At 43.2% G+C, this 27,446-nt stretch overlaps 1 protein-coding gene across 7 annotated transcripts in view; it reads left to right on the top strand.

Annotated features, from left to right (window-relative positions):
- The window catches only part of PDE1C (phosphodiesterase 1C), a 340,725-nt gene that overhangs the window by 188,965 nt on the left and 124,314 nt on the right, over positions 1-27,446 (top strand). For 2 of the 7 annotated variants that reach the window (XR_014557040.1, XM_083706282.1), the window contains exon 2: positions 10,594-10,620. The exons of the other annotated variants lie outside the window; for them this stretch is intronic. Coding sequence is in view for 1 of the 2 variants with exons in the window: in XM_083706282.1 (XP_083562408.1) it covers positions 10,594-10,620 (27 nt within the window). In the remaining variant the exon portion in view is untranslated. The remainder of the gene's footprint in view (positions 1-10,593; positions 10,621-27,446) is intronic. 7 annotated transcript variants of the gene reach the window in all.

The raw sequence follows: 27,446 nt of genomic DNA, 5'->3' as shown, positions 1-27,446 counted from the left end.
AATGACAAATGGGGTCTCTTGACCACCTTTCTTTCCTAACCCATATTCTCCCTTGAACAGCTATGTGGCCTCTTGCTTTTTCACACAGCGGATGAGCACAAATAATATATGCCACAAACAGTGGTGGCTCCTGAAATATTGGCCAAGCCGAGTTTTCAGTCTCCTTAAAGCATTCCCTCTCTTTTCCTTTACTTACTCAAGGAAGTCCCTTAAATTCTGCAAATATTTGAGCTTTCCACTGCAAATGCTTATTTAGGACCCAGCCAGGTTTTGTAGGAATGGGAATCGGGCTCTTAATTGCTTTTAGCATAGGAAAACCAACCTTTTGTTGCCTGAAGGTAATTTGCTGAGTGTCTGCCCCTGTAGCATCTGATATAAGCAAGCATTTGTGAGTTCCACAATCCACTTTCTTCTTTCAGAACAAGACGGTACTGCAAATACTGGTAGTCTCTGCATCCTCTTTTTCAGTGATCTGTCATGACGGATGGGGGGGGGGGGCGGCAGTGACGGGGGGGGGGAAGAGAACCCCCTGAAAGGGGGACTAACACAGTAGTCCACCTTGTTTTTTTTTTATAATAATTTTTATTGGTTTTTTTAACAAAAAGACAAACAAAACACAAAACAAAAACATATAAAAAACATTTAAAACATGACTTCCCCATACCTCCCTTTCACTGCATCCTTGTTTTACAACTCTTTAGCAACCCTTCAGTCAATTTCTCTAGTAGTTTTCTTTAAATTTCCTTAATGTTAATGTTTACAGCTGTAATTCTCTATTTCTTACCCCCAGACATCTTATCAGTCCTCAATTTTACAACAATTTTTAAGATATATTTTAAATTTCTTCCAGTCCTCTTCCACTGTCTCTTTCCCCTGGTCACGGATTCTGCCGGTCATCTCTGCCAGTCCCATAAAGTCAATCACCTTTGTCTGCCATTCTTCCAGAGTAGGTAGTTCTTGCATCTTCCAATACTTTGCCAACAGGATCCTTGCTGCTGTGGTCGCATACATGAAAAAAGTCCTATCCTTCCTTGGCACCAGCTGGCCGACCATGCCCAGGAGAAAAGCCTCCGGTTTCTTTATAAATGTCCACTTAAGGACTTTTTTAATTTCATTATAGATCATTTCCCACACAGTAGTCCACCTTGTCCCCTAGGTATTTTAGCTGGCACCAGGGAGTGGAGGTTTTCAAAGGTCCTCAGAAAGCCCCGCTTTGTCTGGTGATCTGTAAATTATTCAATTTTTAAGTTAAAAAAAATATAAATATGCTAATTCTTTTCCAGAGGTGTGAGAGCTGCTACTTCTTTCTCTGTCTCCACTCCCCGCCTTCCTAAATCTCTCTGGAGAATTTGGCTGTATAACAGAGTCAATGTGCAAATGCTTTCAGCTGCAGCCATTTTAACCAGTTCTTAGAATCACATCTATGATCTGAATGAATAGAGCAAGGGATATTTTGTCTATGAATTCAATGACAGAAGACTCGACTGTGTTGGCCAATGTGACTCGCACATTTCTGTCGATCTCTGAGATGCAAAAAGGGAGTGAAACTCTTGCAAATTCCCTTTAAAGCCATTTTGCATGTTGTTGAGGCAATACAAGCTGTGCCTCGGTTAACAACAGGCACACAAGTTGTGGCTTCAGATTCAATCTGGCAAAGTTTATTCATACAGATAGTTTAAAAAGCAACATGTGCAATAATCTATAGCCAGATCCTATGCAGATTTAGTTGGAAGTGAAATCCACTGAGCTTAGTTGCACTTATTCCCAAGTAAATGTATATTGGATAGTAGCCTTAAAGCCTGATCTTTTGCATATTTACAGTGGTACCTCAGGTTACAGATGCTTCAGGTTACAGACTCCGCTAACCCAGAAATAGTACCTCGGGTTAAGAACTTTGCTTCAGGATGAGAACAGAAATCGCGCGGCGGCAGCGGAAGGCCCCATTACTTAAAGTGGTGCTTCAGGTTAAGAACATTTTCAGGTTAAGAACGGACCCCCAGAACGAATTAAGTTCTTAACCTGAGGTACCACTGTAAATAGAAATAAATTCAACCAAGTTCAATGAAAGTAAAAATGCAAAGGATTTCTACCTAATTATTGGCAAATTCCACTGAAATTAGTGAACATGTTTTGGATTGGGTTGTAAATTAAATTTATTCGGTGGTTTATTGATCAGGAGCATTTATAATCTGTTCTTTATCACACTAGATTCCAGGGCACCATGTAAACAATCTGAGCAAGCCCAGAAAATATGAGGCTTACAACATGAAAAAAATTACTTATTTACAAACATAACAAAAGTGCTCATAAACAATAAAGCATCAAAAAGTTCACAACCGAATAAAATAATTTCCACATACATCGTAATAAGATATAAAATAAAGACACAAACAAGAGTCTGTTCAGCAGCCTCAGCTTTTGTAGCTGGAGTCAGTCCAGGCCTTGCCCTCCCAGGCGAAGTGTGAAAAGGCTTGCAAAGCAGGGAACAGGTCTTTCAGGACTCACAGCAATATTGTTCTGAAAAGTGCAAATTGGAAAAGTTTATTTCAACTCCTCCTTCTGATTTAGTCAGATGGGGGATATATCCTCAGGCCGACATTTCCCTTTTAAGGCAGACCCCATAACCTCAGTGAGCCTGGATCCTGTGGCTGGTGGCTCAGACCGTCAGTTGAAGAAGCAACGGAGGAAGTCGGAAGTATGCATAATGAATCAATCAAAAAAACGATATGTCAGGCAAAGTTAATTAAAAAGCCCAAGATCCTGGAAGGTGAAGGAATGATAAACTTCACCTCAGTCCATCATGCATTTTATTATTCAGTCATGTCATTTTATGTCAACTTAAATCCATCCTGGCAAGAAAAGACGAGGCAGAACAGTCTTGTTTAGCACTTCACTATTAACTAGAAAATAATGGGCATCATCTCCTCAAAATCCAGGCTAATCAAAAGCATCTTGTTTGCTTGTGGCAAACATGAATCATACCCACCACCTATCCAACAGCTAGGATGTCTTTTCCAAGCTTAACATAAGTAAAACATTAAATAAACAGGCTCTTTTCATCCGTGTGCCACCCAGGAAATATTTATATTGAAGAGCTTGGAATATATACAGGCTTACCATAAATAAAATAGCAAAAGTAATGAAAACAAGGTTGACCATAATAAACCTGGGCAAAGCACTGGACTCCCACTGGCCCTGCCCAACCTGTGCACCGCGAAAAATGGGAAAGGCATCTTTGCACTTGTTCCTGCGTGTGGCCCCTGCTTCGGCTTGCTGAACAGTAATCCCACTGTTTCAGCCTCTGTTCTAGAGTTGGGAAAAGGGTCTGGCACAAACACAAGATTTATAATTCTGCGTCATGCCAGCTGTCAAGTAGGAGACAGGCGGGTGGCAGCGGCGGAGGGTGGGGGGTGGGCTCAACAATAACAAACAAGAGTCTGATAGGTTTACCAGGGCTTAGAGCAAGATGCGGATTTGCTTCTGCGACTTTGAAAGCACTTGCGGCCTGGCCAGATGCAATTCCAAACCTTTGGATCTTTCCCCAATATTCAGCCCGGATGGCGGCGACTCCTCCTGTTTGTGTAGCTACCACCCCAAACAAATTGAAACTGGGCAACTGTCCATGGGGCTTTGCAGAAGTTTCCATGTGTCAACGAATGCAGCACAGGGGCTCTGACTGAGCCATGAAACCCACACCCTTTCACCCCCCTCAACCTCCTCCCCACCCTGGCTGTGAAGTGCATTTAATAGCCTTGTTCTTGAAGCAGGAGTGGGATGGAAGCAAAAGATGCTTTCTTGACTTTGAGCAAAACAACATGTGCTGTCATGATTGTCCTAATTCCCAAATGAGAGGCGGGGGAATTTGCCTTCCTCCCCCATGACAAAAGGTGCTTTCGTAGGTTTCGTTTATCCTAGGCAGGTCAGGAGGATGCAACTAAACAATGTAAAGGAAACACGTATGCACCCTCTGTGCTAAAAATGTAGTGAGATCAAGGAAGCCGATTCGTATCAGCGATGGGTTTTTGGTCTTGCCATGCAATGTGTTGCACATTTGTCGGGATTTAAAGAGGGGGAAAAGTCATTTCCACCTCTCTGTTCGTTCCTTAAGAAGCTTTGCAGTTTGCCTGTTGAAGGAGAAGCTGTAATTAAAGTGCGTGCAGTAGGGGTGAGAATTTGCAGGGAGAGGATGATCCACATATTCCATCACTGCAAAACAGATCTAACAGATAACTACTCGAAAACACCGGATCATATTTTTAATCTAAGTGTGAACAAATATTTCTTCAAACAGCAACTGGTGAAGATGTGCACAATAGTTACATAGGGTGAGTTTGTCTGTGGGGATTAGAAAACACGAAGGAGAATTATCTCAGCCCTTAGTTTTTGTGATTTTCTTCCGTTTTTAATCAAAACCCCACAGCGATTTGATTAATAGCGTGTGTGGAATGCAGACAAATGTGCATTATATATCAATAAACAGGAGTAGGGGTGCAGGGGAAATTTGATTTGGTGCATATTTAAAGCTAAATCTATCAAATTCACACTTTCAAAAACAATATGAAAATTGAAACACAGCCATTGAAACACAGGGAAGTTCATGCTTATTCCTCCCCTAAATGAATAACTGTAGTTGAAATATCAACAGCAAAGGACTTTGAATACTCAAAAGTGCTACAGAAATGATAAACACTAATTGCAGTTGTGGTTTGTTGTTGTTGTTTGTTTTTTTTAAAAAAACTATTTCTCTTTTTCTATTAGGCCTAGGTAGGTGGCAAGCTCCTAAAAATTCCCCAAATTAAAAAAACACACAACCTAATACCAGTAAAATAAATAAATAAAACTAACACACCTCCAGTTTTCTAACTGCTCCCAGTCATACAGAAGCTGGAATATACTGGCAATCAGTTGCAATTTGATTTATGCTGTTTATTAATAAAGGCAGTAATACTGTTTAGTTTTTGCACCATTAATTTTACTGTAATGGCAACAGCATTAGTAGAAAATGCATGGGGTATTGATTTTGCATATTGAGCTGCCTGGCAGAGAAGATTTCAATTTATTTAAATGACCCCATTAGTCTGCAGGGAGTTTACCTCTTGACATAGGTGACTGTAAAAATAAGAGTTGATAATCAATGGAGTAAAATAATGGCTTTGCAAATATTATATTCCTGTTCCTCGTGCTTCCACCGCCATTGGTCCGGATCCAAAGGTCTGTGCAACGTACTCTGATATGCACAGTGTAGGTTCTCCGGTCCCTGTACTGGAAGCAGCCCGATCCCATGCTAACCTAGATAAACCACTTCCTGCCCCCAAATTCATATATATACAGCTGATATAGCTTCTGGGCAAGCAACTGTTTGACACAGCAGCAGTTGACAAGGCAGAGTCTGGCTTCCTTGTCATGAGCATCCCTGCTGCTTACCAGGAGGCAAGGGGTGAGGGGCGGGGAGGTCAGTGTGGTACGGGGATGGTGGCAGGAACGTTGGGTCACTTCTGCCACTGTGCTTGCACTGCACTGAGCTCCTTGAGCATCTCCCCTCTCCCTCTTAGCAAGAGTCTGTGGCGCTGTGGGTTATACTACAGAGCCTAGGACTTGCTGATCAGAAGGTCGGCGGTTCGAATCCCCGGAACGGGGTGAGCTCCCGTTGCTCGGTCCCTGCTCCTGCCAACCTAGCAGTTTGAAAGTACTTCAAAGTGCAAGTAGATAAATAGGTACTGCTCCAGCGGGAAGGTAAACGGCGTTTCCGTGTGCTGCTCTGGTTCACCAGAAGTGGCTTAGTCATGCTGACCACATGACCCGGAAGTTGTACGCCGGCTCCCTCGGCCAGTAAAGCGAGATGAGTGCCGGAACCCCAGAGTCGGACACGACTGGACCTAATGGTCAGGGGTCCCTTTACCTTTACCCTTATGACACCACCCAACTCCCTGCTGCTGGTCAAACACAGAAATAATAACTAGAAAATAATAATAATAATAATAATAATAATAATAATAATAATAATAATAATAATAATTTACTTATAACCCACCCATTTGGCTGGGTTTCCCCGGCCAGTCTGGGTAGCTTCCAACAGGAGATTAAAAATACATTAAAACATCAGTAATTTTTTTTAAATTAAGAACTTCCCTATACAGGGCTGCCTTCAGATGTCTTCTAAATGTCAAATAGTTCCTTTGACATCTGATGGGAGGGCATTCCACAGGGCAGGAGCCACTACCGAGAAGGCCCTCTGCCTGGTTCCCTGTAACTTCGCTTCTCGCAGTGAGGGAACTGCTAGATGGCACTTGGCGCTGGACCTCAGTGGAGACACTCCTTCAGGTATACTGGGGCGATGACCAGTGTATGCATGTAGCTCTGTACATTTATATAGCTTTGCATTACATTATCTTATTATATTTAAATCACACCTTCCTTTCAAGGAGTTCAAGACCACACATATAGTGCCACCTCCGTGTTATTCTAATCCTGTATGATATGTTAAAAACCTGCAGCAATATATTTTTCTTTTCATGCCAAAGCATTCAGCCACACAATCTTCCACATGCTATCTGAAGTGGTACAGTTTCCAAACAAGTTTAAAACCTCACTTGCTGTTTCTGTTAACTCTACTTACCTATAGTGTTCTGCAAGACGTTCTGATGTTTAGATCGTTCCTTTCAAGATGCAAGGAGAATACAGTATGGAGACAGACATGGTTGGGCATGCATTAAGTGGTCGATATGTAAATGTTGACAGATATTCCAAAAATGATGAATTATAAATCTCATAAAAAAGAATTATCACATCCTAGAGAATTAATCCAGTTTTAAACGCTCTCATTCTATTGATCTCATTTGAGCTCCACATGTTCCTTGAGAATTAACAGCTAAAAGAAGAGTGCTGTGAATGGACTTTTTCATCTCATGTGCTATCAGCAGCAATTTTGCCAAGGCTAGGGATGGGGGCGGGTGTGTGTGTGTGTAAATGTGATTGTTGGCACAAATGGTGAACCTAGCTAATTCACACTTTTTAAAACAACAGATGAACTAAAACTCAGCCATCCTCCTAAATTCGCACATGTCTGTATTTTGCAACGCAGTTCTCCCACCACATAATGTGTACAAAAATGCATATTACTAGTGTAAAGTGAGCATTAAATGGCTATATTACTGAAAGTTATGATATAAAAATGCATTATAAAGGGGAACTTGCTTTGCAAAGATGTGTTTATTAGGTTAAAGCACATACAAACATGTGCATATTGGGATAAATTTGCTGAAGACTTTTAATGACATAGAAATTAATTTAAAATTGGGGGAAAATGGAGAGAAACAAAAACTGAGAAAGTCACCCATCCCTAGAGAAGGCCCACAACTCCAAAGGCTCAAACTTTGACATGAGTAACATTTGGATTCTATAACATGTATAATGCCATGAGTCATCATACTTTAAAAACTGGTGATAAATGTACAAATTAACTTTTAACATGACAGGTTCAAAGTGGCGCTCACTTGGCTGGGAAACAAAAAAGATATTCTCACTTGCAAATTTGCTCAATTTACTTAAGAAACATCAGATACAATAAATAGAGAGACGTGCAGTGTCAATTACTAAAGAGTTATCTGGAGTTGAGCTTAACTTAAAGCAATTCAGATTATTTTTAAAACCTGAGTAGGAGTGAAGAAGCAACTCGTTTGACTAATATAAAATCATGTGGTAAAGTAGAAGGGAGACTATTCTTCTTGGGAATTGACTCCCCCCCCCCCCCATTATTTTATGTGGAGAAAAACCCTTCCACTTTTTTTCAGATCCCTTCACTTCCGAGGGCCGCTTTGTATGGTCTGTTGAAGTTATGAGTTGCAGTCACATGAACCAATGCAAACCTCTGCATTTGACAGCTTTCCCTCACATTGTTCTGCTGTCATAATTAATTGCAAAGTTATCCCTGCATTGGATAAATCTGCTGTAGGTAGTTGCATCCCAGAGAGGCATGTGTGAATGGTCTTGAAGATATTGCCATTTGATCACAGTAATGGGCAAATCCAAGATGCTGGCTAATTTCAATCCTGAGAACTTTAATGCATCTTAGACAAAATTGCAGCAATCGTACCTTCTTAAAGTGAAACGATCTATTTTTTCCTTTCTTCTAACTTCTTTGAACCTCCTGCACCCACATATTGCAGCTTCCCATTGTTAGCAAGAAGGCTGCCTCTGTATATTCATGATGCAGGTGGCGCTGTGGGTTAAACCACAGAGCCTAGGACTTGCCGATCAGAAGGTTGGCAGTTTGAATCCCCGCGATGGGATGAGCTCCCATTGCTCGGTCCCTGCTCCTGCCAACCTAGCAGTTCAAAAGCACTTCAAAGTACAAGTAGATAAATAGGTACCGCTCCAGCGGGAAGGTAAACAGCATTTCCGTGTGCTGCTCTGGTTTGCCAGAAGCGGCTTAGTCATGCTGGCCACATGACCCGGAAGCTGTACTCCGGCTCCCTCGGCCAATAAAGCGAGATGAGCGCTGGAACCCCAGAGTCAGCCACAACTGGACCTAATGGTCAGGGGTCCCTTTACCCTTACCTTATATTCCTGACTTCCAGGAATTTGCACATTCCTGCTTTCAGTCTATGTGTATCGCTGACTATTACGACATCCCATGGCTGGCTGTTTTGAAGATCTGCTGTCAAATCTCTAAGAGAAGGCATGAACAAAGAGGGCATGTTGAAAACTCGCTCCCAGTGGTCAGACTCTGGGCTCCTGTACTGAGGAGGGAAAAGGAAGTTCGAGCAACAAGTTCTTACCAATATATTGGGGACTTTTTGAGCGTCAACAGCTTACATTTTTTTCAGGGGAAGTATTGGGAATCACTTTGAATGGGAGGCCATTGAGAGGATAAAATGGGCGAAACCCCTGTCAATTGAGGGCAGTGGCAAGAGGGCAAAATTGGGGAGAGGAGTTGGGAAAAGTCACTAGCATCATGTGTATGCAAATCACATGATATGCACAATGTGTGCATATGTCTTACCAGATCAAATACTTTGCTGGGTCAGACCAAGGGGCTGTCTGAACCCTCCTCAATCTGGTGCCCTTCCTATATTTTGGACTACAGCCACCATGGCTGTGGCTGATGGGATTTGTATTCCAAAACATATGGGAAGGGTGGCTGGTCTAATTACCCAGTGTGGTCTGCTCTGACTGGCAGGGCTGTTCCTGGGTTCCAGGCATGGGTCTTTGAAGTCCTGTCACCAAAGGCTCATTAGGTGTAAATGCTGGGAATCAAACTTGGGACTGTTAAAAACATGTGCTCTTCTACAGAGGTACAGACCCTCCGCAGATCACCTAATAATCATTGAGTGGTGAGAGGTGCAATCAGCCCTAAAAAATACACAGGTAAAGGTAAAGGGACCCCGACCGTTAGGTCCAGTCGCAGACGACTCTGGGGTTGTGGCACTCATCTCAATTTACTGGCCGAGGGAGCCAATGTTTGTCCGCAGTTTTTCCAGGTCATGTGGCCAGCATGACTAAGCCACTTCTAGCAAACCAGAGCAGCGCATGGAAACGCTGTTTACCTTCCCGCCAGAGCGGTACCTATTTATTTACTTGCACTTGGTGCTTTCGAACTGCTAGGTTGGCAGGAGATGGGACAGAGCAACGGGAGCTTACCCCATTGCGGGGATTCGAACCACCGACCTTCTGATCGGCAAGCCCTAGGCTCTGTGGTTTAACCCACAGCGCCACCCGCGTCCCCTAAAAATTACACAAGAGAGTATAAATTGTCTTCCTGTAACATGTCTGTCTTTCTATTTGTGGCAGAATCATATATAGGTGATCTGTTCAGTATGGAAATCCCTTTAGCTGTGTATTCCCTGTGTACATAAGGCAGGCACCAAATCTGATTATATTCTGGTCCGTGCTAAGAACATTCTTTTTTACCTGAGACTTACCTCATTTAAGGCCCACCAGTACTCCCCCTCCCTTCATACATTCTTCTTGAAGTCCATATATGTTGCTGTAATTGTGACTCATGATTTGCATTTTAACTTATTACCTATTTTGTGTGCAGATACACTGTTAATAATATGCATCAGTTTAAAGCGGTATATTAATCCATTGCTCTTCAGTTGACTTTTGTACTGTTCTTGGGGGTTGCTGCTCAGAGGCTGCTTCTGTCTACTTCAGTTGCTAAGTTCTAAACAGCCTTGGTGATTGATGATCAGACTTTTGTGGGAGTTATGCTGAAAACACAAACAAATAAATGCCAACGAGAAATGAGAGGTGATTGCTGCTGTATAGACCAGACTGGGAGGCAACTGCTCTTGTGTCTGTGTTGTTTTCAGCTGTAACATGCAAATGGAAGATTTATAATACCAGGGATTTTTATTGCCTGGTTATGATGACTGGAACGGTGGATATGCATGGCAGAGAAAGAGCACATTTCTTTTGACTCCAAGGAGTTACCTGCTCTGGAGGTTCCTCACCAACAAACTTGTCCTTCAGATCTTATGCTAAAGCTTCACCTCTTCCCATTATTGAAAACACCGATCCATTCACATCTCCATCCACACCCTAGGTTGACCCTACTTATTCCTCATGTTTATTTATGTTCTTTTTCTGCAGGAGAAAATATAAGAAAACGTCACAGAGGTAGGTCTCAATCGCAGAAGAACTCGAAGGCATTTGGCGGCGGGGGGAGTCGGCAGAAATTATTTGTTGTTGTTTTAGCATTGGTCTTGTTCATGCTGTGAACCCACTGTACCAAAAACAGGCAAAGTAAACCCATGGATAGAATCCATCCCACTAGTGCTTTCGTGCCCCTGATCTCTTACTGCAACTCACCCATGGGTTGGTTGTTATAAAAGCATTAGAGGTCCTGCAAGGTCTTGTGCTCCCAACTTCTGCATGATCCAAGCTGGTATTGGCTGGTTGGGAGTAGATCTGTATTGATTAAACAAACCCCTTAGGGATTCAACGGGATCTCTGGTTAAATAAGAAATGTAGCATTTGACATGTATGTTGGGATCTTAATAAACCAATACCCACTTTCTTTGGAGAAATCTGCCTGCTTTATCTTTTATTGTGCTTTAAAACAGACATCAGCTGTGACCTTGTAATTATCAGGTGATTCTGCTTTATATAAGGAAATACTTGAAATCATGCCATGCCGTAATAATGCAGCCTAATATTATGTATTGCTACACGCCACCCCAATCTCTGAGCGGTGCAGGATTCCAAAGGTACAGGCACTTTCCCAGAGTTTGTGTTTCCTTTGGAAATGAGGCACAACACAGACTGGGGTGTCTTTGTGATATATGGTTTATTCACACATATATACAACCTGAAGCTATGATGGAAGGGCTCACACCATTACTCTCCAAGCGGTTCTTGCTTCTCCCATGCCAGCAGAAATCAGCCATGGTCTACTGTTCCTTTGTCTAGCTTCATGCATTTAACAGATTGCCACATCTACCAGGAGTTATGGGGAATCTGGCACCCCCAAACCCTGGACCTACAACTCATAACGTTATTACCACTCAGAAGTCAGCCCCACCAAGTCCAACAGGACTTGCTCCCCTAAGTGCGAATAAGATTACAGTTGTTGTCAGCCTGTGCACATTTTCTTGGGAGTAAATCCTCTTAACCCCAGTGGGATAGGGCTTAAGGAAACATTCTGAGTAAACACGTAAAGAGGAGGCTGTTAGTTGTCTTCCTGTAACTTTGCCAGGGGGATCCTAAAAAGAGGCCTGGTTGATTTTAATCTTGACTTTGTTCTTTCCGAAGCTTCCTTATGCTTTGCTTTTAAATATTATGAATTTGAACTGACAACAGTAAATTTAGTGCTAAGTGGCTCACTGAAAAGGTGGATCCAAACTATCATGTTTTTCACAGGGTCACTGAAATTTCATGTGGCTGCCTAATCTTTGAAAATGTTGGTTGAAAGTTGGGTATGCTACTGGCAACTTTCCTTACCAATGGAGATGTTATCTGAAGCTTCCTCCGAGGTTCAGATCATTCCTGTTAGTTGCTGACAACTGCCAGTTCTCATTAGCATCTCCGGGATCTGAAGGTATTCGGCACATGGAAGAGACAAAACCTCAAAGACTCTACTTAGAACTTATGCACACTTCCTTTTGTTCCGCTGCTTTTCCCCAGGGAAAACCTCTCTTTAGCATTCATTCTGAGCAAAACAGTAGTTCAGGTTTTCTCTGGATTGACATTTTCTCTGGTTTAGAGCTAAAGAGTGGCTTTTCCCTGGGAAAGGTGTGGGACAAGGGGGAAACCATTCAGTGCTATGCCTAGAAAGTGTGGGTCACTGAGTGGCAGAAAACCACTCCGACCCATGTTTTCTAGGAACGGGACAAGCAGAAGTGTGAAGAAGCCATGGGTATGTTATTCTATGTGGCTTGTAGGCTACTCTTTTATGAGTCTTTTATGCTGGCTTGGGAATCTGTTTACTGAACTGTAGAGCAGAAGAACTAGTCCTTCTGTAATAAACTGGGCCTCCATTTCTCACTACAGTGCACTGATTATATACTTTTATGCAACATATTGTTGACCCCCTTTCAGGTTGTAAGTGTCTATATTTTAGGAACTGCCCCATTATCTTGATTGTAACTGTTGTAAGTATTGTATTTTAAAACTGGTTTTGCCCACCCTGGAAAGGAAATCTCCTCCTCCTCCTCCTCCTCCTCCTCCTCCTCCTCCTCTTCTTTAATGAAGTCATATTGCAGTAAAAGATTCACAATTTTGCAAAGATTTGGGATGCTGTATAAAAAACATTTGGTGAAATGTAATGTTAAATGCGTGAAATGTTTCCATCTCCTTCTTATGGGTAAAATGTGGAGCAAACTTTCTACACATTTTGTTTGAAATTTGTCTGGACTGTTTGGGGCCAAATAGAATTGCACTGGGGTTGGATTCTGCCCATATGCTAGCAATTGACCACCTCTGGTTTAGGCCTATGCAAACAAAGAAGGTTTGAAGAAGGCTTTGGAGTGAGTGAGTGAGTGAGTGAGTGAGTGGTGAGGTCCTATTCTGTCCTGCAATTAGCACTTTAATGAGCAATATCATGTGCTCCTGCTGTGTCAACTTAATGCCTTTGAAAACAACTGCAGGCTGATAATGTTTTCATCATAAACATGGACATTTCACAGCTCTCTAGGCAAAACCCCACTTCATTAACCTCAAGTTCAGAAGGGCACTTGATCAGCAAGCTATGATGCCAAGCAATCATTGCAACACCAAGAAACACAGTGTGTTTAATTAGGATTGCTCATTTTTCACATCCAGGTTGCTTTGGTTAAGAGAAGGCTAGCCAGCTATTTAGATAATTAGTACTTTGAGGTTTACTTTACAGAGTTGGGTGTTTACTGGCGAGAAGGGGGATGGAATTATCTAGAACTGTCTGGTGTCAACCTGTCTGGCATAATTCTGTTCCATTCATGGGGAATCTGAACATTTATGAAAATATGTTCATTCTACAGAGTGCTCTTCCTAAATTAACATCAAGTACCTGGCAAGGCTGACTTGGCAAAAAGCTGGTTTAATGGTTTATGAGTCCATGGAAATCACTGGCGCTCCTTGGGAGCGCCAAGTACATAGCTCCAGTTACAGATAGGTAGCCGTGTTGGTCTGCCATAGTCAAAACAAAAAAAATTCCTTCCAGTAGCACCTTAAAGACCAACTAAGTCAGTTCTTGGTATGAGCTTTCGTGTGCATGCACACTTCTTCAGATACCTCTTCAGATACATAGCTGTCAACTTTTCCCTTTTCTTGCGAGGAATCCTATTCGGAATAAGGGAATTTCCCTTTAAAAAAGGGAAACGTTGACAGCTATGACCAAGTACCTTAAAGTCGTTTGCATGCATAGTCTTGGGAAATTGATCTCAGAATATAAATTTGCAAAAGGCTTAGGTTCTACTTTGTTTGTCATCTTATTGCAAAACATGAAGTGTTAGGCATATGTCACGACTGTCAGTAGTATTTGGGGAAGAGTGTGGGGGGGAGTCTATATCATATCAGAAATATATTAGCATCCAATATTATGCCCCATTTAAAAATAGCCTCAGTTTATTGTTCCTTAACTTTGGCTTAATTTCCTTTTCACTTCTTATTTATTGACCTTGCAGAGTTATCTTGATTATCTAATTCTTTAAACTCCCCCAAGTAATTATAACGCTGCTCAGCTCAAATGAAGCAATTCTGGGTGTGTTTCCCCCCCCAAAAAAAACACACACACTTTTATCTAGTAAAACGACTGAAGAGCCGAATGCTATGTGAAAAGACTTGCCACCGTACTGAATGATCACTTTGATTTGAATTAAGATATGGTTGGATTAAAATGTTGTAAATAAATGAATGTATTAATTATGAATAGGAAAACCTGTATCTATTTTAAAACAATTCTTCTGCAAGAAACTGCAGTCTTTGGAATGACGATAGCAACCCTGAGAGTCTAGTGGTATAGGACTGACAGCATATAACAACTCATAAGTCAAGCTGTGTCCTATGCAAGTGTGAACAGAAATTAGCCATAGTTTGAGCAAGCACACACAGATGTCTGTGTGCTTCAGACCCTAAACAGATATGTGGGCATTTTTTCTCTACACTAGGTCAGTATTTATCAGCCAGAGCCAAGCAACCAAAAAGGGGACCCTTCAGTGTGGGAGCCAGTGTGGTTAAGAGCAGTAGGCTCGTAATCTGGTGAACCGGGTTCGCTTCCCTGCTCCTCCACATGCAGCTGCTGGGTGACCTTGGGCCAGTCACATTTCTCTGAAGTCTCTCAGCCCCACTAACCTCACAGTTTGTTGTGGGGGAGGAAGGGAATGGAGAATGTTAGCCACTTTGAGACTCCTTCGGGTAGTGATAAAGCCGGATACCAAATCCAAACTCTTCTTCTTCGGTGCCCCCAATCCCCTTGGCAGCCATGGCAGTGGCCTCGTAGACAGGCCCCACCCCCTTTGCTCCTCCATTCACTCACTTTATGGGGGACCAAGCGAATGAGGATCAGCTAAATGGTGATAACCCTTCTTAGGGGCATTTAGGTGGCACAGATCTTGTTCTCATAAAAACAGGAAGTGACGCCATATTGAGTGGAGGAGGAAGCGAGCGGGAGGCATAGCTCTAAGAAATGTGTTAAAGGAATGCATGGAATTGAACTTCCAGTAGCACATTGAAACGCTGTGCTGAAGGGAAGACCCCTTGGAAATTTGGGACTCTCTGTTAAGAAGTGGAAAGCCATGATGGCTTAAGGGCTTTCAATACCATCTTTGTGTTTTCGGGGCAGTTGGAGGGTATGCTGTGTGTTGAGATCATGCACTGAGATCTTGCTCTGTATATGGTTACAAAGGGTAGGGTCTTTTTAGAGTGGGGACCCTCCCTAGGGAATGATCTCTTCTAGGATGCCAGGCAGTCCTGCTCTTGGCTGTCTTTTAAGAGGACTGCCACGGATTTTCACCTGATTGTAAGAGACATAAATTCGAGCTGCTATGGTGGTGTTGTGTTCCCTGTGGCTTCATTCGTTTTACATTTTTAAATGATGGTTTACATTGCTTGGTTTTATTTTAAAATACTCAATTTTTTTTATCTTGAGTGTAAGTTAATGAGGATCCTATTGAGCACGACTGCACCCCCTATACTTTGTGAGGAAATACATTAACAATTGCAGTAAGCATAATATTGAAACTAAAGCCATAGAAATGGAGTGAGTCTGTGCGCATTCACCAGTCTGGAAAATGTGTTAGTGTCCTGCTGTTTAGAAGATTCTGGATTGTGTCAATTTTAATAAAGAGTGTTGTACAAGATCCACATTATTTGAAGATGACATAACAATTAAAATCGGTATGTTGTTGCTCTAGAATAGGAGTGGGCAACCCACGGACCTCCTTATTTGCTGGACTGCCAATCAGTGCTGATGGAAACGGACATCCAGCAATCACCGGAGGACCACAGCTTTCCTACTGCTGTCCTAGAATTAACCTTTGCTTTAGGAGAATGTTGTGTATTGAAGAGACCCACACGCACACACACAAAGCTAAGCCTTTGTACGATCTGCCCTTATGAATTTGTTTTCACAGATTGCTCTAAAGAATCTTTACCCTTAGATCCTTGTTAGCTAACACGAAGATGGCTGCAATCTGGGAGCATTTAAAGCCGTCTGTTGTTCACCCGTGTTCAATTTAAATAGCAGTTCAGGGAGCCAGGGAGTTTGAGTTATGAAGCCAAGAATTAATATATTTGCAGAGTGTAAATATACTCAGAAAATGTTGACTGTGAAATAAATTTGCTGGTTATCAACCTTGCAAAATATGTAAAGGTGGTTTCGGATGCTTTAATTAAAAAGAGCTTTGGATCATGTTCCAATATCTATATGACCAGTTCAAAGGCCACAAATATATTCTGGGCTTTGGGGAGCTTTTTTGGGGGTGGGAGGGGCAAATGAAAAAATTAATACAGCATACTTTCCAGTATTCAAAGAAGCCAAATAGAAACTGGCTTCAAGGTCATTTGTCCCAACATCTCAATGAAAGCTTCATGTTCATCTGCATTATGCATAGAAATAGGGTTTTATATTATCCTGCAGTCCCTGGCCTTCTGCCTGGTGTGTTCCATGCAGTGTTGGGCCAGCATGGTGGGCTGGAAGGCACTTAGTCCCTCAGGCCCACAGGGAAGTGTCTGTTCTGGTATCTGGTATCTATGCTATCTGGTGTCTGTGGTATCTGGTCCAGGGGGCTCCTGCTTGGCAACCTTCAATTTAGTGCCCCACATCAGACTCAAAGTCACAAAATCAGTCTGGTTCACTAGCAATGTAGTGGGTGGCCAGTATAAAATGTAGCAATTTACTTGTCATCCGGTGAATATGAGTATCTGAAGGAGCGTCTCCACCCCCATCATTCTGCCTGGACGCTGAGGTCCAGCGCCGAGGGCCTTCTGGCGGTTCCCTCATTACGAGAAGCAAAGCTACAGGGAACCAGGCAGAGGGCCTTCTTGGTAGTGGCGCCCGCCCTGTGGAACGCCCTTCCAGCAGATGTCAAAGTGATAAACAACTACCTGACATTCAGAAGACATCTTAAGGCAGCCCTGTTTAGGGAAGTTTTTAATGTGTGATTTTACTGTATTTTTGGTTTCTATGGAAGCCGCCCAGAGTGGCTGGGGAGGCCCAGCCAGATGCAGATGGGCGGGGTATAAATAATAAATTATTATTATTATTATTATTATTATTATTATTATTATTATTATTATTACTACTACTACTGTATATCTTATCAATCTGCCTACAGTTGCTCTGAAGAAAATCCAAGTGAGAATCTTGAATGAATTGTTAGTGTGGTCTGTAAAGGAGACTCGTTAATTTGAGCAAGTTAAATCTTAAAATGAACTTCAGGATGTTTTGAGGTTTATTTTAATTTTTATTGCATTTTATTGCATTGATTAATTCAATGATTGATTGCATCCTTCCCTTTTCTTCAAGGAGCTCAAGGTGATATACATTGTTCTCCTTGTTCAGTCCCCACAAGAACCCTGTGAGGTAGGGACTGGCCCAAGGTCACCCAGCAAGCTTTGTGGCTGAGTGGGGACTTGAACTCTTTTCTCTACCAGGTCCTAGTCTGATACTCTAACCACTACACCACACTGGCTGTCTAAGTGGAGATTGTATTTACCCATATTTGTGCCAATAGGCACTCTAGGTAAAGGTAAAGGGACCCCTGACCATTAGGTCCAGTTGTGGCTGACTCTGTGATTGCGGCGCTCATCTCGCTTTATTGGCCGAGGGACTGTGTGCAGCTTCCAGGTCATGTGGCCAGCATGACTAAGCCGCTTCTGGTGAACCAGAGCAGCGCACAGAAACGCCATTAACCTTTCCGCCAGAGTGGTACCTATTTATCTACTTGCACTTTGATGTGCTTTCGAACTGCTAGGTTGGCAGGAGCAGGGACCGAGCAACGGGAGCTCACCCCGCTGTGGGGATTCGAACCGCCGACCTTCTGATCGGCAGGTCCTAGGCTCTGTGGTTTAACCCACAGCGCCACCCACGTCCCAAATAGGCACTCTGCTACATTGGTAATGGCCTGTGAGCAATAAATATTTATTGGATGTTGGACTCAAAGTCAGACACTTGGTCTGGTTTCTTAGCCGGCGACATTGCAGCCTCTGACTCCATGCCTTGCTCGGCTAAACTCCGGGGCCAGATGCATGTGTGAAGCCGTGACGAAACCTTGCAAGGTCTTACTTGCAAATGCATGTACTAACACCATAATGGTGATGACATTGCTTGTAAATGTGTCTAATAACACCCCTTTCACCCAACAACAGCAGCAACAAACTTTGCCGCTGAAACCGTTGTTTGGCGGAATCAGCAGAGTTTGGGAAGCTGCAGATTAATCTCAATAGCTTGCTTTGACAACATTCCAAATGTCATTCTGTATTCAATTCACTCACTTGAGTCTGTCATGCCGTTTTGTGGATAGGCTTCGCGGAACACATTTTAACGTGTTGTTTACGATAACAGACGGGCACTTGAGGAACTATTACAACCCAGTGGTGGATATTTTAAGGGGCAGGGAGTTGTTCAGCCTTTTTCCTCGGTTCCTCCTGGATTGTCCTGACATTTGGTCTTTATTCGAAGCAAGACGCCTCGTGCTTAATGCAAGCTAGGAAAAGACCTTTGGGGTTTCAGAGAACAGCGCTATTATCAGTCTTTATGAAGCTTCAGTTCATGTCACACAATGAGTCCGTCCTCCGGATAAGGGACCTGGGGTGGCAAAAGGGCCTATTCTGTCACATCACCTGTCATCTTGCAGAAGTGATAATGCGCCAGAGCAAAAGACCAGAGTTGCGCTACTTTCCTCTGCCATAGGAGCACCGGGCAGAGCGCTGTTCAAAACACGCAATGGCTTCAGAAGAATGATTAACTGATTCACCTTGATACTGTTTGCAATAGCTGTCAAACTCCGTTGCCTAGCATCATTTTATCTGCATGTGTCAGATAAAAATAGGTTCTCCTGTTTTATATTACATGGCAGGGTTCCTCCCTGGAGATAGCTTGGAGATCAACTGAGTGGAATGAAACATGTGCTTCCATGGGCACTTGCTGGTCATGAAAGGATCCTGGACCACTTGGCTATTTCAAAGAGGCTCCTTTTGCCTTTTGTCTTATATATATGAATAGTAGTGAACTCAGTTTTCTGTCGGGCCTGGAGTGGAACCGTCCACACAGAAGATGGGAATAGCATCAAGCCCGGGGGAACCCTGAATTGAGTAGAAGTTCAAAAACAAAACAAAACACATTTGAGCAGGGCCCCTAAACAGGAAGATCTCAAGTGACTAAATTACAATTGATGGTACATGTAGTATTATTTGAATTTGTAAGTGGTAGGTGGGTCTGTGAATGTTTGCACAGTGAAAGCAGGGCAACCTCTGCAATAATAATAATAATAATAATAATAATAATAATAATAATAATAATAATAATAATTTATTATTTGTACCCTGCCCATCTGGCTGGGCAGCTTCCAACAAAGAGTAAAAATACTGTATTTTTTGCACCATAGCACTCACTTTTTTCCTCCTAGAAAGTAAGGGGAAATGTCTGTGCGTGTTATGGAGCGAATGCCTGCCGGTGGCGGGGGGGATCTGCTGCAGTCGTGAGCAGAGGATCCATGGTTCCCCTTCCTTCCCTCCTCCGTGGTTACAAAGCATGGATCCACATGGATCCTCAGGATTTTTGCATTGGGCTACTCCAAACTCACTGTCAGATCACATGTCTGTGGCCACAGCATGAACTACAAAAATCATATATCCACTATTTTGTCTAGAATAATTTTTTTCTTGTTTTCCTCCACTAAAACTAAAAACTATGTGCGTGTTATGGTCTGGTGCGTGTTATAAGGTGAAAAATACAGTACATTAAAATGTCACACATTAAAAACTTCCCTGAACAGGGTTGCCTTCAGATGTCTTCTAAATGTCAGGTAGTTGTTTATCTCTTTGACATCTGATGGGAGGGCGTTCCACAAGGCGGGCGCCACTACCGAGAAGGCTCTCTTCCTGGTTCCCTGTAGTTTTGCTTCTCGTAGTGAGGGAACCACCAGAAGGCCCTCGGCGCTGCTTCCCGTCTGCTTCCGAAGGGGCTCAGTCAGTGCACATTTCCTCAGGCCCTGCTGCGATAACTGCTGTGTAGCTCCCTTTTCTTGCTCCACCGGGTTCCAGTAGCAATAGAGAAAATGGGCGGCAGGAAGACCAGAAAATAAGACAGTGGGCAGACAGACAGAGCCACTGCTGGAGACCAGAGCGCACAAGGCAGGGGGCACCCAGTGCAGTGCAGGCTTGGGATATTCCTACAGGGCTGGACCTATTATTAGGCAAAGAGCAAGTTAGGGACGCGGGTGGCGCTATGGTGTAAACCACAGAGACTAGGACTTGCCGATCAGAAGGTTGGCGGTTTGAATCCCCGTGACGGGGTGAGCTCCCATTGTTCGGTCCCTGCTCCTGCCAACCTAGCAGTTCGAAGGCACGTCAAAGTGCAAGTAGATAAATAGGTACCGCTCTGGCGGGAAGGTAAACGGCGTTTCCGTGCGCTGATCTGGTTCGCCAGAAGTGGCTTAGTTGTGCTGGCCACATGACCTGGAAAAACTGCTTGTTGACAAACACCGGCTTCCTTGGCCAGTAAAGCGAGATGAGCGCTGCAACCCCAAAGTTGTTTGCGACTGGACTTAACTGTCAGGGGTCCTTTACCTTTACCTTTAAGTTGCTGCCGCCAGATTGGGAATCCCCCATGTAGGAAGCCTGCTCCCTTCAGGTGCAGTGGAGGATGCTGAAGTAAAAATAAACAGTCAGTGGGTGGGAGATGCACCATCAGATTCTTTGCCTCAGGAAGCAAAATGTCTTGAGCCTGAACACCTCCCCCCATGCCCCCCCTCAGTATTCTCTTGAGGCATTGGCTTAATTGGTTTCCCTGTTTTGTTCTCCCAGGGTCACCATTTTTCTTTCAAAATGGCACGTATGCTATCATTGCTGGTGCGTACAGCTGTGATTTTTTAAATTTATAATAAAATAAATAAAAGTAACATGATGAAGCAGGAAGTGAAAATGAGAAGACTCCTCACACCAGCCAAAGAAGGCCCTTAACTGCAGAAGTGAAATTGACAAGAGGATTTTCCAAAGTTCCCTGAGCAGAAGAAAAGCGGGTGGGAGGTTGCGATGGCAGAAGAAGGAGCAGGTGATCAGCACATCATCACTGACCAATGCAGAAAAGCATCATGGATCACTACACCCAGGAGATACCTGGTCTTCTCCCTCCCTATCTGGTGCATGAGTAATGACGTTCGAAGTGGGGGAGAAGCATTATATGAACGGGTGTAAAGCACATTAACTGCAGCGGAGGAAGATTCCTGAGTGAGTGGAAATTAAAGCACTTTAAAACAAAGGTGGGGTGAGTAATCAGAGCACAAAGAGCACCTGGAAACACTTGACCCCCCCTCAAACAGAGCAACTCAATTTAAAAGATGGGTGCTCACGCCCCGTCTTTGCCTGTCTCTCCCTTTTCTGATGGTCCCATTTCCCAGTAAAAAAAAAAAAAGGAGGGAAGTGAGCAGCAGTTCTGGATTTAGGGCAGTTCCACCACACAGGGGGCTGAGCTGAGTGGGCACAAAATATAAATAAAACAGGAATTATTGTGAAAATAAGAAATTTTTTTTGGGGGGGGATTTTGTCCTTGCTCAGGGCGCCATATTACCCAATTCCACCCCTGTGGGCAGTGGAGGGATCCTAACAACCGTGGGGACAATTCTGACTTATTTTGGAGGTGATGCGGAGAGGCAAGAAAAGCCCTTAGAATGCATGTGTCATTTTGGTCTCAGGCAAAGCGCTCTCTTCCAATCTAGCATTACAAGAAACTCCTGTTCCGGGGTTTGGAAGTCTTGGGATAATGTGGAGCCTGGCTATTCGTACCTATGGGACCGCCTCTCCTGGTATGTCCCATGGAGGACCTTACAGTCTTCAAACAAAAACTCCTTGGAGGCCCCGGGCCACAGGGAGATCAGACTGGCCTCAACCAGAGCCAGGGGTTTTTCGGCTGTGGCCCCGATCTGGTGGAACGCTCTGTCACAAGAGACTAGGGCCCTGCAGGACTTGACATCTTTCCACAGGGCCTGCAAGACAGAGCTGTTCCACCAGTCCTTTGGCCAAGGCACAGTCTGACCCCCTCCTTTGGTAATCCTCACAGAACTCTATCCCAGTGGTTGCCATTAATCTGATTTTGTACTGATTTTTAGAATGAATTGATTTTAGAATGCTGTGTTATTTTATTGTTGTTAGCTGCTCTGAGCCCAGCTTCGGCTGGGGAGGGCGGGATATAAATACATTGTTGTTGTTGTTGTTGTTGTTGTTGTTGTTGTTGTTGTTGTTGTTGTTGTTATTTGTTAGCTTTTCTGACCAAGCTGGTGGGATCTGGCCTCGGGTGCGGTGTAGCCAACAAGTGGACATTGAATCCAGGCAAAATGGAGGCACTGTAGACGGGCGATTCTCAGGTCCAGATTATTAGTCAACTGCCTGCTTTGGGTGAGAAAATACTCTCACCCAAAGAGAGGGTTTGTAGTCTGTGTGTGTTCCTGGATCCATCTTTGTCGCTAGAGGCCCAAATGGGTAGGGGGGTCTTCCACCAGCTTTGGCTGCTAAAACAGCTACAGCTGTTCCTTGACCATGGTCATCCATGCACTGGTAACTTCTTGGTTGGATTTCTGTGATGTGCTCTATGTGCGGCTGCCCTTGAGGTTGGTCCAGAAGCTTTAGCTGGTGCAAAATGCAGTGGTTTGACTGCTCTCTGGGGCAAAATATTACCAACCACTTATACCAGTGCTGAAAGACCACTAGCTGCCTATTAGCTACTGGGCTAAGTCCAAGGGGCTGGTTTTGGTGTGTAGAGCCCTATTCAGCTTGGGACCAGAATACGTGAAATATTGTCTCACCTGTTGTATACTCAGTGGATCACTGTGTGATCAGTAGGCGAGGACCTACTGCAGATAACCATCTTATCAGAAGATCCATTGTGTTGTTGTTGTTGTTGTTGGTCGTTTAGTCGAGTCCGACTCTTCGTGACCCCATGGACCAGAGCATGCCAGGCACTCCTGTCTTCCACTGCCTCCTGCAGTTTGGTCAAACTCATGGTGGTAGCTTCGAAAACACTGTCCAACCATCTTGTCTTCTGTCATCCCCTTCTCTTTTTGCCCTCCATCTTTCCCAACATCAGGGTCTTTTCCAGGGAGTCTTCTCTTCTCATGAGGTGGCCAAAGTATTGGAGCCTCAGCTTCACGATCTGTCCTTCCAGTGAGCACTCAGGGCTGATTTCCTTCAGAATGGAGAGGTTTGATCTTCTTGCAGTCCATGGGACTCTCAAGAGTCTCCTCCAGCACCATAATTCAAAAGCATCAATTCTTCAGTGATCAGCCTTCTTTATGGTCCAGCTCTCACTTCCATACATCACTACTGGGAAAACCATCGCTTTAACGGAAAACCATAGCTTTAACTATACGGACCTTTGTTGGCAATTGTGTAGAATATAGGAATTGAGCCTTTGGTCTTAAGGCACGTACCCTTTGAAATTCCATTCTATTAAATATTAGTCAGGCACCATCTCTAATGTCTCTTCAGTGTCTACTGAAGACCTTTTCCAGTCTGCATCTGTCTTAGAATTCTTTTAAAGAGGTTATTAGATGTTTTTAATTGTTGTTATTCTGTGCATGCTTGCCATTCTGGGCTCCTTTGGGAGGGAGGGCAGGATATACATTTAATAGATAAACTGATAAGGAAATAGGTCCTGAAGTAAGTCCTTATGTGATGTGCAGAGATGTTATATCTGTATAGTTTTTGGAGCTTTGATCTGTTGAGCTGTAATAAATTGTATTCAGCTTGGCACATTTAGTTTCATGTTGAATTCTGCATTATTTTCAGGCGGCTTTTTTCATGTTATTGCAGCCCCTGATGTATGGAAGAAAAAGAGGTGTGATTAATAAACTGCTGAACAGTAATGAAGATATCAGTACAATAAATTCACTGCTTTATCAAAAGGCCAATTGTTAAATGTACATGACTGGGGCTAGCTCCAGGCAGGGAAGGAAAGCAGCCAGTTCACTGACAAATGAGACTTACATTTAAAGTAAAATAGAATGGCAGTGTAATGCCCACTGAAATTTGCTCTTGGCTTTAACTGCAGAATCGCTTGGGGCGGAGAGCTTGAAAAGCTGGTGACTATGCTTATGCTTTGCATAGTAATGCCATATTTTAGATATATATCTTTGTCAAGGCTAGCTCCCAGGACACTATGGTCCTTTATAGTGCATTGGTAAAAATGCCATGGTTTAAGGAAAAAGGAATGAAATTGCTGCTAACAGTTGCTAAGCTGTTTTATTACGAAAGCCTTTCTCGTGTAAGTGTAGCACAAAATGTATCCACACTGAAGGATGGTGAAAGATTCTGAAAGCTTGATTATTTATTTTCTAGGCATTATTGGGGGGGGGCATACCACAAAAGTTATAATTATCACATCAGTTAGTCACTTACTGTATTTGTGTTATCGCTTCAATTAGAATACAGTGGTACCTCAGGCTAAGTACTTAATTCATTCTGGAGGTCTGTCAGAATATTGTTTGTGAGATTTGATATTAGCAGTAACCAAAGATATTCTCAGTCCATGTGATGTGTTTTGTATACGCCGTAATGTTTTAATTGTTATCTGTTTTCCTCCGTTGTGCTGTGTAAATTATTACAGTGGTACCTCAGGTTAAGTACTTAATTCGTTCTGGAGGTCCGTTCTTAACCTGAAACTGTTCTTAACCTGAAGACCACTTTAGCCATTGGGGCCTCCTGCTGCCGCCGCGCTGCCGGATCACGATTTCTGTTCTCATCCTGAAGCAAAGTTCTTAACCTGAAGCACTATTTCTGGGTTAGCGGAGTCTGTAACCTGAAGCATATGTAACCTGAAGCATATGTAACCCGAGGTACTGTAGTTTATTTTATTTGTGTGCTGTTAGTTGGCCAAAGAGCATTACATTTTGGATTACAATTACATACCAAGTGATGTGATATAATAGGCTATTCTGTGTTGAGCTCTTGTGTATCCGGATACTGAAGGGCTCTCTTCCCAAAACGGAGGATAAGGTAGAAATGAAAGGGAGAAAGAAGGGAGAAGATGTGGAGCCAATCAAAATTCGTACCTTGCAAATATAAGCAGCAACCTATTCATTTTTAATTTGTGAAATAATTGTAATCTTTCCCCAAGATAGCATAGAAGAATCATATTATTAATCATGAGAAGCGCATATATTAATACTGGAGGACCTCATCTATACAATAACCTCAGTGTTTGAATCTTATATTGCATTCCTTCTGCTGTTCCTCTTTAATGATTTGATCTATCTTTTAGTGGAGCCTTTCCATTGATTTCAGCTGACTATGGATGGGGACCCAAAAAGAAGCCTTATTAATGCACTTTTTCTGTAAGTGATTAAAGTATAGAACCGGGCATCTTTCCTTGGTTAAATCTGAGCTTAACTGTAGCAGAAATGACTTGCCGTTTATGTAGTAAACTATGGGTTGCTGCAATGAAGACTGGTGTGTATCTTGCAGAAAGGCAGACTAATAAAACCTCTCTGATCGGGGCTGTTAGATTTCTTTAAAGGAATGCCATTGCCTAAAAGTGGGGCTTTTGTTTACTTTATTCTGTGGAAATTCGAGGAAGCACTTATAGCTCAGTACAAGAAACAGCAAAGGTCTCAGACTGACTTCTTGGCATATCTAGGCAGAAGGATCATGCAGCCAGTGATGTGAAAGACCTCTTCACTGGGATGCCAAGTCAGAGTCAGTACTGGGATAATGACCGCTCCCCGCTTAAAACGGGGGGCGCCCTTTGCGTAGACGCGTGCAGCCCCTAGATCTGGAGCGGCTCCAACATCATATGTCGCTGTTAAAGGGCCGGAAAGGAATTTCCCTGCATTGGCAGGTTTCGCCTTTCCCGTAGCAAAATGTCACAACTTTGGCGGTATCAGGCCTTGGGCGGAATCCTTTAGTCCATCTTCCTCTTTGCGGAGGCGATACCAGGGTTCCCCGTTAAAGGGGTTTCTGAAGGGAGCTTTGACTGTACGCCGAAAGGTCGTCATTGCTCTCCCCTGCGGCGGCGGCGTAACGGGGGCGGCTATCTCTGCTTGAACATATGTTCTCCAGAGCCAGCCCATCCCCCCTCCACACTGGATAACCCTGATGCTCCCTAGGTTCCCGGCTGGGGACTGGGGAGGGAGAATGCCCAATGCCTAAGCCAAGGTCTACCCACATTTGAAATTTAATAAAGTTGTGGCCAATTTAATCCCATAGCACGTTGTCATGAGTCGTTATTCCACATGACGGGGTGGACCGCGCGGGATCTGGGAACTCCGCCTGTCCACGCAAATGCACAAACATTCTGACCTTGTTTTAGGTGGCTTCCTTTTTTAAAAAAATACTAAACATGCTGTGAACTTCTGAAACCATGTTCTTGACTCCTTTTCACTTCTGACATTCTCTTTCCAAGTGATTCCCCCTCCCTCAACTTGAGCTGGGAAGAATATTAAATCTTAAAGTGGGTGCAAAATGACTTATGGTTTATTTACAAGTTCTTTCCAGAAGAAATAGCACTGTGACCTTTCGGCCATGCTACTAGCTGTTAAATGGTGTTTCTAAAATTAAACTGTTCCTCTCAGCCTGTGGTAATTGGTAAATCCACATTGCTTGACGTTCCTATGCACATTTGCTCAGAAGTAAATCCTGAGTTTAGGATTGTAAACTAATTACTCAAACAGGCCTATAATTCTTATTTTGCATTATATGAACGAAGAGTTGCATGTGGTTCTACAGTCCTGCATTGCGTTAGAATCCATCTGACATTTAAACAGTTATACAAATATTTTCATTTTAGTAATGTCTGTCTACAGTTTTACCAAAGAAGTATATATTTTTTCTTTCTAATATGGTATTGAGAAACAGTCTTTTTCTGTATAGTGTTGCTGATGTTCTAAATAAAGCACTTTTGGGTGAGATGCGTCTTGATGAAGAAAACGCAAAAGCAAAATATCATTTGGCAATTTTACAGGCAGAGATATAACCTGTTCTGAATGCGATAAATGCATCCCACGTGTGAAATTAACTGAAATCTAGGTAAAACATCTATCCATACTGAGCATATCGGCTTCCTCTTCAGTCATTTGTGTACATTTGCAACCTGCTGCTCTTTTATAAGCATGTTAATTAAAACGTGAAGGCAGATGGCGAATCTGAAATGGAACATATTAGGCTAACCGCAATACCTTGGTAAATTACCTAGCTAAACCCAAGCACTTGATGAACATAAATAGGTACTCTTGTTCCTATACTTAGTAGCGGGATGGTCATTGTGGAGAGGAGGCCGTAGGGACGGCCCTCTCAGGGATATTCCAGGCCCCTCCCTGAAT

The sequence above is a fragment of the Podarcis gaigeae genome (assembly GCF_964106915.1).
Source record: "Podarcis gaigeae genome assembly, chromosome: 12".
In the NCBI taxonomy this organism is placed as follows: Eukaryota; Metazoa; Chordata; class Lepidosauria; order Squamata; family Lacertidae; genus Podarcis; species Podarcis gaigeae.
Note: the sequence above shows the minus strand (reverse complement) of the source record. Positions and strands in the feature narration are given on the sequence as shown.